We start from the raw sequence: 13,641 nt of genomic DNA, 5'->3' as shown, positions 1-13,641 counted from the left end.
TTTTGGTTTCCATACTCCTTCTGTTCAGTGTCTAGTCTGTGTCTCTGTGCCTGCTCTGGTCCCACGTGTCCTGTCTAGTCATCCCTGTCCATGTGTTCCCTCTGTACCGTGTCAGTATTATCATAATGTGAAGCTCATATCTCTGAGTCTGTAAATTCAGTTGATGTGTTTCCTGTTTTATGTTGAAGGTCCTTGTCTTATGTCAGTGTATTCTGTTTTGCTTCCCTTGTCTCGTCCTGCCCAATTAGTCCCAGCTGTGTTTCCCTTTCCTGATTACTTTAATGATTACTCTGTTTCCTGATTACTCTGCCATGTATTTTACTTTATTCACTTTAAAGACAAGAAACATTTTCTAATCATATTTTAGGTGGCAGCAGTGCCACCTGATAGGTTTGTAGCTTGAACCTATTCGCTGGAACGTTGAAGACAATATAATTACACAGCAAAAGCATTGAACACCAAGTAGGCAAAGTTCTTCGTGTTACTCATGCATGAGGAAGACCTGCCTGGAGTCAAGTGTCGTTCCACCACTTGACCCCCGTCAGACTCTCAGCCAGGTTCCCCATAGCACTCCTTTTATTGTGGTTACATGAATATGCATAGGGTCATTAACATATAACATCTTACATAGGTATACATGTGAACAAAGAATACTGTGTGTGTGTGTGTGTGGGGTCAGAGTGTGACCCCATAAATGACTTCCCTAAACCTGCTGGTCTGGAAGTCCAACAGTTCATCTAAACAAAAGGCACTTAGCCTAAAACAGATATAACCACGTTTATCCTACCATAAAACAATAAAACAAGGTACGACCGCTTCCCATGCTCCCAGGATGTAGGTGTGCATTCCAGTGTGGAATACACACCAAGCCTTTGCAGCCTGCTAAAGATCACACATCCTATCACTACACAATTGATTATACACCTCTAAGCATATATGGTTAAATATTTCTAAGCATAAATGACAATCAACAATACAAAACCTAACACCACCCCTGCAGTTTCCCTGAACATAGTGGACTGTTTGGATTGGGATTATCTCATGACTAATTCACATGTATTCACATATTTGTTGCAGGCATAGCTGTTTCCTAGTCACAGTTGAAAGTCAGTGGCTTCTAGTGTAAAACTCTGCCAAATCAAATATGCAGAGGCACCTGCTGTGGCAATCCATATGACAAGGGAGCAGCTGAAAGCATCTCTTTTTTTCTTTACTAGTAAGTCATTTGTGTTAATAGAGCTAAATGACCCAGTGGTACATCTACTAGGCTAATTAGTTAGAATCATTTTCAACAGTAGATCAATATGCATGCACGGTATGGGATTGTGAAACTGATCCTTCTGCGTTATATCAGTACTTCCACTATTTGACTAATACTATTCACTATTTGACTTCTAGAATATTTTGATGCTTTGATACTTTTGTACTTTTACTAGTACTTTGAATTGAGCCCATTGAGTTGTTCTTATCATTTAAAAAAACAAATACAACAAAACAAAGATTTTTCAAAGGAATGGCAAAATGTTAAAAATATCTTTGATTTATTGTACACATCAAATCAGGTAGAAAACTATGGTTCAAAACATTCAGAGCATTCACATAGAAAAAAGAACAAAACAACACAAAGCTGTTGAAAACTCAACAGGTAAAGCCAGTGTGTGCTAAATCAAAGGAAAAAGTGCTTGGTCTGCAGTTTTTCTTCACCCACACTCTTCACACATTGCACCTGAACACCAAGCATAAACCAGGATGTGGTAGCTCAATCACTTTACTGCAGATAAAACACAAATTTCTGTAAAAGGAAGAGAGATGCACTACAGCAAAAGGTTAAAGATTACGTGTTCAGCCATCTGAAGCCGTCTGTGCAATTAACTGTGCATCACAGCGTGTGGAATTATTAGCACTGCACCGTCTCTGAGCATTACAGGAGACCCCTGAAGTCTGTGTTGACATCCGTGCTTAGAGATGTAACTAAGTAAGCATTGTGATGGTGGCAAGAGCAGGTCTGCCGAGGCCTCTGGGATCTTGGTGGTAATTCAGGCACGGCAGGTCTGAATTTCTTTTTATACTGGAGGAAGACAAAGGAAACGTTTTCACTCGAACACAGTCACATCCTCTTTGCTTGACTTTTAACAACAAGTCTATCTACTTCACACTTACTCGTTTGCACCTCATAATCAGCACTCCAATGATGAGGGACAGTATGACAGTAAATCCTATGACGATAGAGCAAATCAAGGTCAGATCCAGTATGGAGTTTGTGCATTGTTCCTCTGGGCCACCCTCTGTGTGTGAGAGAGAAAAAAGCACATTATAGACAATTAAATTGAAAGTTACACCACTTTTAATGGAAGTGGATTGCATATACTGAAATGCACGATTCTCTTCACCTCTGACGATAATGACTGTGCCGTTGCTGGTCATGAGCAGCTTGTTTAATTTCTCGTCCGTGTAAATCCACTCGCAGTAATACAAGTTTGTGTCCTCGAGCTCCAGCAAAGACAACTGGAAAGTGAACCCATGAAGTTCCTGTGTGATCTGCTTGGCTGGACTTATGATTATTCGGCCTTTGAATTTGTTAGATGTGGTATTCTTGGTGACTGAAAATTCATTCAAGTCCAGGTACACAACATCTTGTTCCTTGTGGAAACGCCTATGCATGTACAGCCCCATTGGATTCGCCAAGGATGTGGTGCACACGATCTCAGCAGATGAATTAACTCTCCTGAAAGTGATGGCTGAAGGATTTTGGAAAGCTGTCAGAGAGAGAGATGGATCGTTAAAAAAAATCACTTATGCAGAATTTTTTGTTTTGTTTTAATACCTTATACATCAGCTCCACCACAGGGCACTGGCAAATAAACTTTAATTGCAATAAAGCAGAAAAGGCACAATTTGATCCAATTCGTCATTTGCTCAGTTCAGTACAGTTGGGCTGCAGAAGGTAACCACAAAACCAAACTACACCCAGTAACTGTATATAAAGTGGCCTAACCTAGATTTAGCTGCAGCAACATATTCCAGTCATGTCACTTGCAATGGGCTTTTTTTTTGTAGACAACTAACTTCTACGTACATATTTTTGGTGCATCACTACATTTACTGTAAAGAGTGATTAAAAAGACCTTTTTAAATGATGGTTTTTTTGAGACACTGCTAAGAGGCCCAAAACAGGATGAAGCTGCAAACAAACAGGAAAAGATGACTCGGACTCATCTTCAATGACATCTACAGTTATGTAAAAAACAGGGTTTTCTTCCCAGGAGCAGAAAACCCAATAAATTCACCCTGAGGTCAGATCATGCAGGGCTCAGAGAAATAGGCAAAAAACTTAAGAGCTTAGGTTTAGACTTCTGGAACTATGAACTTTGGACAGAGTTAAAGCAATGTGGGGACCCTCGGTCATGATGCACGACACTGAGAAAACCAAACACAGCATATCAGTGCGAACACCTCACACTAAACAGTGAAGCATAGTGGAGGAGGGGTAGTGATTTGGTCTTGTTTTGCAGCCACAGGACCCGGGCACTCTGCAGTTAATGAGCACATAGTGATCTTGTTTTGTGTACTAATGCATTCTAGACTCAAATGTGAGGCAACCTGTCTAAGAGCAAAGCATGGCTGAAATTGCATCACGATCCGAAGCACAGCAGCAAATCTACAACAGAATGGCCGAGAAGCAAAAGAATCCAGGCGTTCAATAACTCAGTCAAAGTCCAAACTTCAGCTTAATCATGTTGCAGCCAGATCTTAAGACAGCTGTGTATGACCAAATGACCAAACCTCAGTGAACTGAAGCAGTGCTGTAAAGAAGAGTGGCCCAAAATTTCTCCAAAAGAACATAAGAGACTGATAAAATCACACAGACAAAGCATAACTGCGAGCTAGTGCTGCTTAAGTGCTTCTGCAAGCTCCTACATCATAGGGTGCACTTAGTTTTTCACAGGACTGCAGAGAGACCTGTGAAAACTTTTTTTTTCACATAAATTTATCATTTTTGTGGATTCAAAAACACACTCACCTTTCCCGATGTCTAATATTACCTCCGCAGGCATGCAGAGCAGTCCCAGCACACAGCTCCACCAGTGGGCTTTCATCATGCAATCAGGCTCGCGCATATGCCCTCTGACTGACAGACAGATTGACTACAACATGAACGAGTGTGACAAAGAGAAATGAGGCGTAAAGAGGAAATGAGACACTGACTCTTGGTATTTTATCAGCTGTACGTGGGTGTGTGCATGTGTGCTACATAACATCAAAGATGTGGAAGAGTTTGTTACTGACATAAATTTATTTGAAAAGATGTTCCATTGTACGAAAACTGTCTGATTTACAGTTAATCTGTACAAGCAGCACATACAGGATATTAATCACTTTTCACAGTTCTCAGTTTCACGGTACATTTTCTTATGATTCCTATTTCCATTATGGTTTTCACTTTCAAATGACACATATACACAGAAAGAAATGGTAAAAAAAAAGATGAAACAGAGGAAGAGTTGTCTCAGAGGAATTACATTGTTTCCATAATAACATGTTTACAATGCTGCATTCAGTCTACTGTATAAATATAGACTGTATTGATAAGAATTTATGTTTCCACCATGACATCCCCTTTCATCATCCATCACAGTCTAAAGCAACTGTTGGATGACTTTTACTGTGAGCTGTGATCAGAATTATGTGAAGAAGTCCAGGTGGACAGACATCAATGGATTTACAAAGTAAGCAGGTTATCCAACTTCTCGTCACTTTACATAATGAGAACATGGATGAGAAGTCAACTCTGTGGACATTAATTAGACTCAGTTTTACAACACATACAGGTACAGTCCTATTTTTTCTTAAATGTTTATTCATCAGGCAGGAAATTCACATTCCCAAGTTTGACCCATAGTCTTTCCCTTTTACTCGGCAGACTAAAGTCTCGTGGAATGCTCTATTATTCACATCCTATTATTGTATGCATATTAGACTGCATCAAAGAATTCAGAGTCAGCTGTGGTAACTGATGAGCCGAATCTTTCACAAACAGCAAATATATGCATTTATGTTCTGCTACAGACTGGTGCAGTCTATGTCACCGTCCTCTCGCTTACTCTGCATCTGTAAGTTCTATACAGGAAATACAAAATTACTACAACAACAGCAGAGGCAAAAACACAACGTACAATGGTTGTCACGCGTGTTGACTCCTCGGGCCTAATGATGTGACCTAGTGTTGGAGCTACAACACAGTTATTCTAACAGATGCACTGAATACAATTTATGTATGTCTGAACAAAACGTACACTCATTCAAACACATCAATTTTAAGATGCTGATAGATACTCACTCTGTAAGTGGACGCTGATAGAAGTTTTATCCATACAACAGTTTAACACGATTTCAGCTGTGACATTTTCCTCTCTTTGGACATTTAAGATGGTCACTGACAAGCTATTCGGGGGATCCCATTTACAGCTGTATTGTGGCAAGCCACAGAGTTTGGTGTGATTTTGGCTCATCCAGGAATAATTTAGAGCTCTACAGTCTGAGCCCCCTTTTGAATTTATGTAACAATTTAGAGTCACATTTTTTCCAAATGTAACATAGTCAGGGTTACTGCAATTAAGTGACACCACTGAAAGAGAAAAAATATTAAAATATTGAATATATTATTACATTTATTCTACTTATGTATTTAGAGTTGTCATGCTTTTTGGTACATACTTTAGTCTGATGAGACACTGTTTTGTAGAGCACAGAACAGACTTAACCACACACAGGACATTCTGGAAGCTTCACTCGAAACTACTGGAAAGAAAAAAAACATATATGAATCAAGAAACAGGGTTTTGCCTGTGTATTTGTTTTAAATGAAAAAGTCATCTCAAAATCTGATTACTGGCTTGATTACATCATTATTGTAACAATGCTTCATGGCAGTAAATCTTATATGGTTTATTCCCCTTAAATGATGCAACATTTGTCAGTCAAATGCATTTTTGGGTTGAGCAGCAGAGTTGAGCATGTGGATTGGTGGATCTTCTCCACCAATGATAAGTCTGAAGAAACACGACATACTGGCAATTGAACCCTATTTATATGAAAGAACCAAACACAGCCACAACAGCCTTGCACCTCTTCTTCACTACCTTCGTCACAAACTGCTGTGGAATCCCATTCTTCAACAAGCATTCGTTGCAAGTCAGCCAGTGTGGTTGTGTTGGTCACTCTGATATGAACAGCACGCCCAGGCTGATCCCACAAGTGTTCAAAAGGTCAAGTCTGCAGGCAGGCCATGCCATCCTCTCCACTCGCAAATACACATCGCTAAACATAATGTTCCTCTGCATAATCAGGTTAGAGTGCACATGCTGCTGACACCAGCGCAAACAGGTCTGACCGTGAATCATGACAAGCCTAATTCAATTCAATTCAATTCAATTTCAATTCAATTTTATTTATATAGCGCCAAATCACAACAAAAGTCGCCTCAAGGCGCTTCATAGATACAGAGAAAAACCCAACAATCATATGACCCCCTATGAGCAAGAACTTTGGCGACAGTGGGAAGGAAAAACTCCCTTTTAACAGGAAGAAACCTCCGGCAGAACCAGGCTCAGGGAGGGGCGGCCATCTGCTGCGACCGGTTGGGGTGAGAGAAGGAAGACAGGATAAAAGACATGCTGTGGAAGAGAGACAGAGGTTAATAACAGATATGATTCAATGCAGAGAGGTCTATTAATACATAGTGAGTGAGAAAGGTGACTGGAAAGGAAAAACTCAATGCATCATGGGAATCCCCCGGCAGCCTACGTCTATTGCAGCATAACTAAGGGAGGATTCAGGGTCACCTGGTCCAGCCCTAACTATATGCTTTAGCAAAAAGGAAAGTTTTAAGCCTAATCTTAAAAGTAGAGATAGTTTCTGTCTCCCGAATCCAAACTGGAAGCTGGTTCCACAGAAGAGGGGCCTGAAAACTGAAGGCTCTGCCTCCCATTCTACTTTTAAATACTCTAGGAACAACAAGTAGGCCTGCAGAGCGAGAGCGAAGTGCTCTAATAGGGTGATATGGTACTACAAGGTCATTAAGATAAGATGGGGCCTGATTATTTAAGACCTTGTATGTGAGGAGCAGGATTTTGAATTCAATTCTGGACTTAACAGGAAGCCAATGAAGGGAAGCCAAAACAGGAGAAATATGCTCTCTCCTTCTAGTCCCTGTCAGTACTCTTGCTGCAGCATTTTGGATTAGCTGAAGGCTTTTCAGTGAGTTTTTTGGACATCCTGATAATAATGAATTACAGTAGTCCAGCCTGGAAGTAATAAATGCATGAACTAGTTTTTCAGCGTCACTCTGAGACAGGATATTTCTAATTTTAGAGATGTTGCGCAAATGGAAGAAAGCAGTCTTACATATTTGTTTAATATGTGCGTTGAAGGACATGTCCTGGTCAAAAATGACTCCAAGGTTCCTCACAGCGTTACTGGAGGCCAAGGTAATGCCATCCAGAGTATGAATCTGGTTAGATACCATATTTCTAAGATTTTCAGGGCCGAGTACAATAACCTCAGTTTTATCTGAATTAAGAAGCAGAAAGTTAGCGGCCATCCAGGTCTTTATGTCTTTAAGACATTCCTGCAGTTTAACTAATTGGTGTGTGTTATCTGGCTTCATGGACAGATAGAGCTGGGTGTCATCTGCATAGCAGTGAAAATGTATGCTATGTCTTCTAATGATGCTGCCTAAGGGAAGCATGTATAATGTAAACAGAATTGGTCCTAGCACTGAACCCTGTGGAACTCCATAATTAACCTCAGTGTGTGAAGAGGACTCTCCATTTACATGCACAAATTGGAGTCTATTAGATAGATATGATACAAACCACTGCAGTGCAGTACCTGTAATACCTACAGCATGTTCTAATCGCTCTAATAGGATATTATGGTCAACAGTATCGAACGCTGCACTGAGGTCTAGCAGGACAAGCACAGAGATGAGTCCACTGTCAGAGGCCATAAGAAGATCATTTGTAACCTTCACTAAAGCTGTTTCTGTGCTGTGATGAGCTCTGAAACCTGACTGAAACTCTTCAAATAAACCATTCCTCTGCAGATGATCTGTTAGCTGTTTGACAACTACTCTTTCAAGGATTTTTGATATGAAAGGAAGGTTGGAGATTGGCCTATAATTTCCAGGCTGGACACTGGCTATGAGCAGATTGTTCTGGACTGTCTGTGTCCAAAGCTGTCGGCTAAATCTTGCCTATGGTTCATAAGTGATGACAGGTTGAGGAAATGGTGTCATTTTCTTGGGTTGCCCACTTTGCAGCCTTGTCTCTGATATAACCTGTTATGTAGAACTTAGTTTCAGTTTGGAGATGCTATGAGGGCTCAATCCAAGTAATGCTGCAACTTGCCAGCTTGAAGTTGCCCTATAGCACAGACCCTATTCAGATCAGTGAAACATGGCATATTTGGAGCAGACACCAGCCGAGCAAGTATCCTGCTACAGGGATATGCCAATAAGATTTATTGTCATTAAGCGTTGTTACAACAAAGACATAATTGGCCAAACACAAATGTCCTTTGTGCTAAGTTTAGTTCATGTTTCTTTTTGAGTTGTAGTCTGCAAGTATACTGTATACTGATTACTGAAAATACAGATTTAAACATTTCTCACATTTGAGAGTGCAAAAGAAACAGCAGAGATAAATACTAGAAACAGTTAAGTGCAAAGATAGCATGCAAGCTTTCTGCTCATTTTAGTTTTTCCCACATTTCAGCACAAATACATAGATAACTTCAATAACAATAACGTCACTGCTCTCCTTTAGTGTAACATTTTCTAGACTTTACATAGCAGAATTCTCATTTATCTCTGCCCATAAATATGTTATTGTGTAACAGTCCTCAGAGGATTTGTAATTAACAGATTTTTTATTGCCAGAATAACTGGTCAGTTTCCAGATAAAAGAGAATGTCTGTAAATGTGACATCTAATCACATATTGTGCAAAAACAGGGCAAAAAGTTTAGTAGTTATTGTAAGAAATACTAAATAACAAAATGTAATGAATTTTGTTTAAATTAATTAGTCTGTTTACATAATAAGAACTTTTAATTTTGATACTCAGCATTTTGCTTTTGTAAACTTAATTTCCTTAAATAAAACTTTGTGAGCAATTTAGGTTATCTAAACAAATCTATTTGCATTATTAGACTTACATTGCATATAAAAACATGCATATGTTTCATGACTTTGTCAAGGGAAGAAAAGCCAAATAACACTAGCATGAAGAGAATTTAGTTAAAATATGTAAAAGAAGCAGTAATACTTGGTAGAGAACTTCTCTCTTTGAAGAACATTTGAAAATGAGTCATAACAAACAGGGCAGATTAGATCAGTGGTCTCAACCATACAGCCCGTGAGCCACATCTGGTCTGTGAGATAATTTCAGTTATTAATAGCCATCAGCCCTGCTGAGACTTTATTTTGAATGGCACACCATTCGGCCAATCAGATGCAGTGATAGACTGGGCTCATACAGTTATGTGAGAGAAGGAAGGGGGGCAGATGTTCAGCAATGACAGCAAGTACAGTGGTTCAGTCCAGGAAATAAAACCACAAATATTTCATCTGTGACATTTGCAAAGTTAACTTAAATACGGTCATTTTTTTTGTGCTTGGCCAACAGTATACATAAAATAATGTCTCATGTTAACCCGGTGATATTCTCATGCATGAGGTGACTTCAAAAACAGCAAAAAAAAAAAAAAAAAAAAAAAAATAGCCAGGATAAGTGAACTGTCACCATGAACATTGATGATGTTCCTCTTACATTAAAAATAGATACTGGACCATATGTGACTGTAAGAAGTGAAGAAACCTTTAATACACTTCCTAAAGTCTATAATGTTTAAAGGGCAAAGTAGCAGTTTACTCATCAGTACATCAGTACTGTTTTGGTACAAGTAGACTATGAAAAACTGAACCAGTTAAAATAATTCTTAAACAAGATGCGCAGCCATATGCAGTTCACGCAGTCAGATGAGTACCTAAACCTTTCATGCCTCTTGTGAAAAAGTAACTGCTGATGCTTGAAAGTGAAGGGATAATAGAAAAGATGTGGTTCCAGTGTGTTCCAGGTTCCAGGTGTTCTACCTGTGGGTATGTTTGAGTCGATCTTGGAAGCTTCACTGTCTTTTGACACTACATGAAATGTTTTTTTTTTTTTATGTCACTTGACCTAAAGGTTCACCTAACACAGATTCTCTTTAATCCTTTCAGGGAGAAATGCTCGTATGGGTCATTTCAGGAGGCTGGAATAGTTTCAAATGGTATGAAAAAAAAAACCATGACACATTTGATTGAAAGACTTGTTACAAGTTGAGTGTATTTTGAACAAAACACTGTTCAATTTTACACAGTCATTACATTTACAGTTATTTTGTAGTGACAAGTGACTCTTTTAACTCCAGTATTAGGTATTAGCTGTAAACATCTATAAACACAACACTGACATTTAATTTTGGGCTAACATCTTAACAAACAGTGGTTTACACGTAGGCCTGGAAAAATATTACCAGTCAATCCTCCTTTTGCTCTTTTTTTGGTCTCTGTCATTTCTGAAGGAAGTATATGTCTGATAATGTGCCAACCAATATGCAACAAAAACAGCAGCACTGTAATGATGTAATGATGTGGACGGACTGTCTTGCCACAGTCTTTGAGTTTACTTGAGTTAACATACAATAATGCTACACAGGTGGCAAAAAATCCATGTGCGGAACAGGGAAATGCATTATCCACAGTCCACAAGAGTCCCATCTGTCCATTCATTCATCCATCATAGCCTAAAGTAACAGTTGGATGATTTTTACTGTGAGCTGTGGTCACAATTATGTAAAGAAGTCAAGGTACAGAAACATCAGTGGATTTACAAAGTAAGTATGTAATCCAACTTTGGATCATTTCCCCATGATTAGATCGTGGATGATAAGTAAACAAAATTGACCTGATGTTCACACAATGAATAGTCAGAGCTGTGACTAATCTGTAGACATTCATCAGACACATAACAGGTTCAGTCCCAAATGTTCTTAAATCTTTATCCGTTAGACAGGGACATTCCCAAGTTTCCCCATAATTGTTTCATTTTACTGAGCAGACTGAAAGTCATGTGAACGCTCTGTTATTCACATCCTGTTATTGTATATCTATATATTGTATATAAGACATCAAAGAAGTCTAAAAATGACTAAAAATAAAAAAAGGCTAATAAACAAACAAAGAAACAAACAATATGATGATCGAAGAGTCAGCAGTGATGAGCAGCATATTTTACAAATAAAAAATATGTCACATACATTCATATACATTCATATCCCCTTCGCACTCATAAACAATCATACAAAGAAACAATACATTTTCAAACAACCGTGAAGTCTTTACTGACTGGTGCAGTGTATGTCACTGTCCTCTCTCTTACTCTGCGTCTGTAAGTTCTATACAGGAAATACAAAATGAACACAACTACAGCAGATGCAAAAACACAAAGTACAATGGTGGTCAAGTGTGTTGACTCCTCCTGCTGCCCGCTGGGTTCTGGTCTTGGACCTGATTCACGTGTGGAAGTGGAATACAGTTATTCTAACAGATGCACTGAATAACATTTGTTACGATATGTAACAATGTACAATGGTTAAGTCGTTGTCTTTCAGCTTACCGTTATCTGGTGGTGTTGTTGGTTGGAAAACGTCTGTTTTTGGATCTGGATAGTAAATTGCAGTTATTTTAACAGTGGCAATGAAAACAATTTATTCTGGATATCTGAACTAAACATACACTCACCAATGATTAGCTGTACTCTGATAGGAAGTGATTTCACCATTCCACAGTTTGACACGATTTCAGCTGTGACATTTGCCTCTTCTTGGACATTTGAGATGGTCAGTGACACATAGGTAAGGGCATCCCATGCACAGGTGTATTTTGTGGCATCAGTTTCACATAGTTTGTTGCTATTTGTGTTACGCCAGTCATACTTTTGACCAGTACACATTTCCCCTCCAAAAGTCGAAGTTATGGAACAATTTAGAGTCACATTTTTTCCAGCTGTAACGCTGACAGTGTTTTTGCAATTAAGTGACACAGCTGAAAGAGAAGAAATATCTGATGTTCAATTTTTTCTTCCTTTAGAGCGGTCATGTCTATTAGTAACATATCTGGTACAAGCAGTATAGAAATACCTTCATCTGATGAAACACTTCTTTGTAGAGCACAGAACAAACTCAAACATGTCAACAAGTACAACATCCTGGAAGCTTCACCTCACCCCAAACAGCTGGAAAGAACAAAGTGATTAGTGCAGGTTCACATAAAGTCATGCTGTTTTAGAAAACACAAGAAACAAGGTATCTTTGACACATTAAACATAAAGTAAAATGTGCTTATACCTAAAAATGCATTTAAATTTCTATCATTTGAGAATGCAAGAAAAACAGCAGAGACAGTAACATATGATTATAATAGTTCTATTAAGACATAAACGGACATATCAGCAGTGTTACACACATTGTAGCTTCTGTCACATGTGGAGTCACGCTTCCTACTTTAGTTTGCTGTGAAAACCAAACAATCACGAGATTGACAAGTTTGAACAGCTCCGCAACAGCTGCCAAAGAATGTTGGTTCAAACAGGAGCTTCTGTAGGCCATGTGCCATCATCAAGTCGTGCGGCACTGCTGAGACCAGATTCATAGCTTTGCAGACTTAAAACAGAAAACTTTACAGGTGTGTTAATGGACAAAATGGACTGTTTGGAATAATCCCACCTCTTTTTTTTAGTGTCACATTTTATGTGCTTCTGAGCATATGTATTTGGTACATTCTTCTGTATTCTGTAAGACTCCCCAGATTAGGATGACTAAATATTGTTAAACAGTCTCTTGGATGAAAGTGAAAAGCACCCAAGAAGCATTTTTGGTGGTTTCCCCAATAAAAGCAGATTCATATTCTGACACTTTATGCTGCAGTTATTCTAGTACTTCCTTATTAACATTCTTCTTTCTCCTTTTTTCCTGGAAACTCGTGTTACCTGTTAGCTTCCTGCTACAAGTGGCATAGATTGCCTATAAATTACAGCTTGTCAGATGAGGAAGAAAAACAGAGGAAAGCATTTAGTAGTAAGGTGTAGAAACTGTATATCACAAAATATAATAACTTTTGTTTAAACTAATAAAATGAATTAATTGTTGTATTCACTTTTTTTATATAGATAGATATAGTAATAAAAATTTAGATACCCCAAATTAGCCTTTTTACATAATGAGCACTTTTTATTTTTGTTAGTCAAAATTTTGCTTTTCTAAATTTCTTTAAGCATTAAGTAAAGAAGTAACTTTTACTATGTGAGCAATTTGTTGAAGGTTTTCTAAGCAACATTATTTACATTTAAATGACTTGATTACCCTGATAAAAAGATGCATATGATTTATAACCTTTTTGAAAGAAAACGAGACTGTTAACAATTACCAGCTATTTGCATGAAGAATTAGTTAAAATACATAAAAGAAGGATTAATACTTACTTGGTAGAGAACGTCTCTCTTTGGAGAACATTTGTGAATGAGTCGTAAAAAATCAGGGCAGA

At 38.4% G+C, this 13,641-nt stretch overlaps 1 protein-coding gene and 1 long non-coding RNA gene across 3 annotated transcripts; both read right to left on the bottom strand.

Moving 5' to 3' along the window:
- Window positions 1-428: 428 nt before the first annotated feature.
- Window positions 429-4,171, bottom strand: LOC146382061 (uncharacterized). Its single transcript, XM_084938329.1, has 4 exons — window positions 4,022-4,171; window positions 2,391-2,756; window positions 2,161-2,285; window positions 429-2,068 (listed from the first exon to the last, which is right to left on the bottom strand). The coding sequence occupies exons 1-4, from the start codon at window positions 4,116-4,118 to the stop codon at window positions 1,922-1,924; spliced, it is 735 nt and encodes a 244-aa protein (XP_084794455.1). The 5' UTR covers window positions 4,119-4,171; the 3' UTR covers window positions 429-1,921.
- Window positions 4,172-10,372: 6,201 nt separating this feature from the next.
- LOC146382060 (uncharacterized) lies at window positions 10,373-13,205 on the bottom strand. 2 transcript variants are annotated; one of them, XR_014800954.1, is made up of 5 exons: window positions 12,603-13,205; window positions 12,240-12,334; window positions 11,842-12,144; window positions 11,717-11,761; window positions 10,373-11,607 (listed from the first exon to the last, which is right to left on the bottom strand). It is a non-coding gene; the product is annotated as an uncharacterized LOC146382060 (long non-coding RNA). The 2 variants fall into 2 exon arrangements; XR_014800953.1 differs by having other exon boundaries at window positions 12,240-13,205.
- Window positions 13,206-13,641: the final 436 nt, after the last annotated feature.

Source organism: Perissodus microlepis, chromosome 8, assembly GCF_051167445.1.
Source record: "Perissodus microlepis isolate ML-2025 ecotype Zambia chromosome 8, ASM5116744v1, whole genome shotgun sequence".
Taxonomy (NCBI): Eukaryota; Metazoa; Chordata; class Actinopteri; order Cichliformes; family Cichlidae; genus Perissodus; species Perissodus microlepis.
This window is presented reverse-complemented; position numbering and strand designations above follow the sequence as displayed.

Excerpts from the sequence above, each read along its gene's own strand:
- LOC146382061 (XM_084938329.1), bottom strand. The coding sequence starts at position 4,118 with ATGCGCGAGCCTGATTGCATGATGAAAGCCCACTGGTGGAGCTGTGTG. Across the intron at positions 2,757-4,021 it reads AATATTAGACATCGGGAAAG|CTTTCCAAAATCCTTCAGCC; the intron begins GTGAGTGTGTTT and ends TCTCTCTGACAG. Across the intron at positions 2,069-2,160 it reads TGATTATGAGGTGCAAACGA|TATAAAAAGAAATTCAGACC; the intron begins GTAAGTGTGAAG and ends GTCTTCCTCCAG.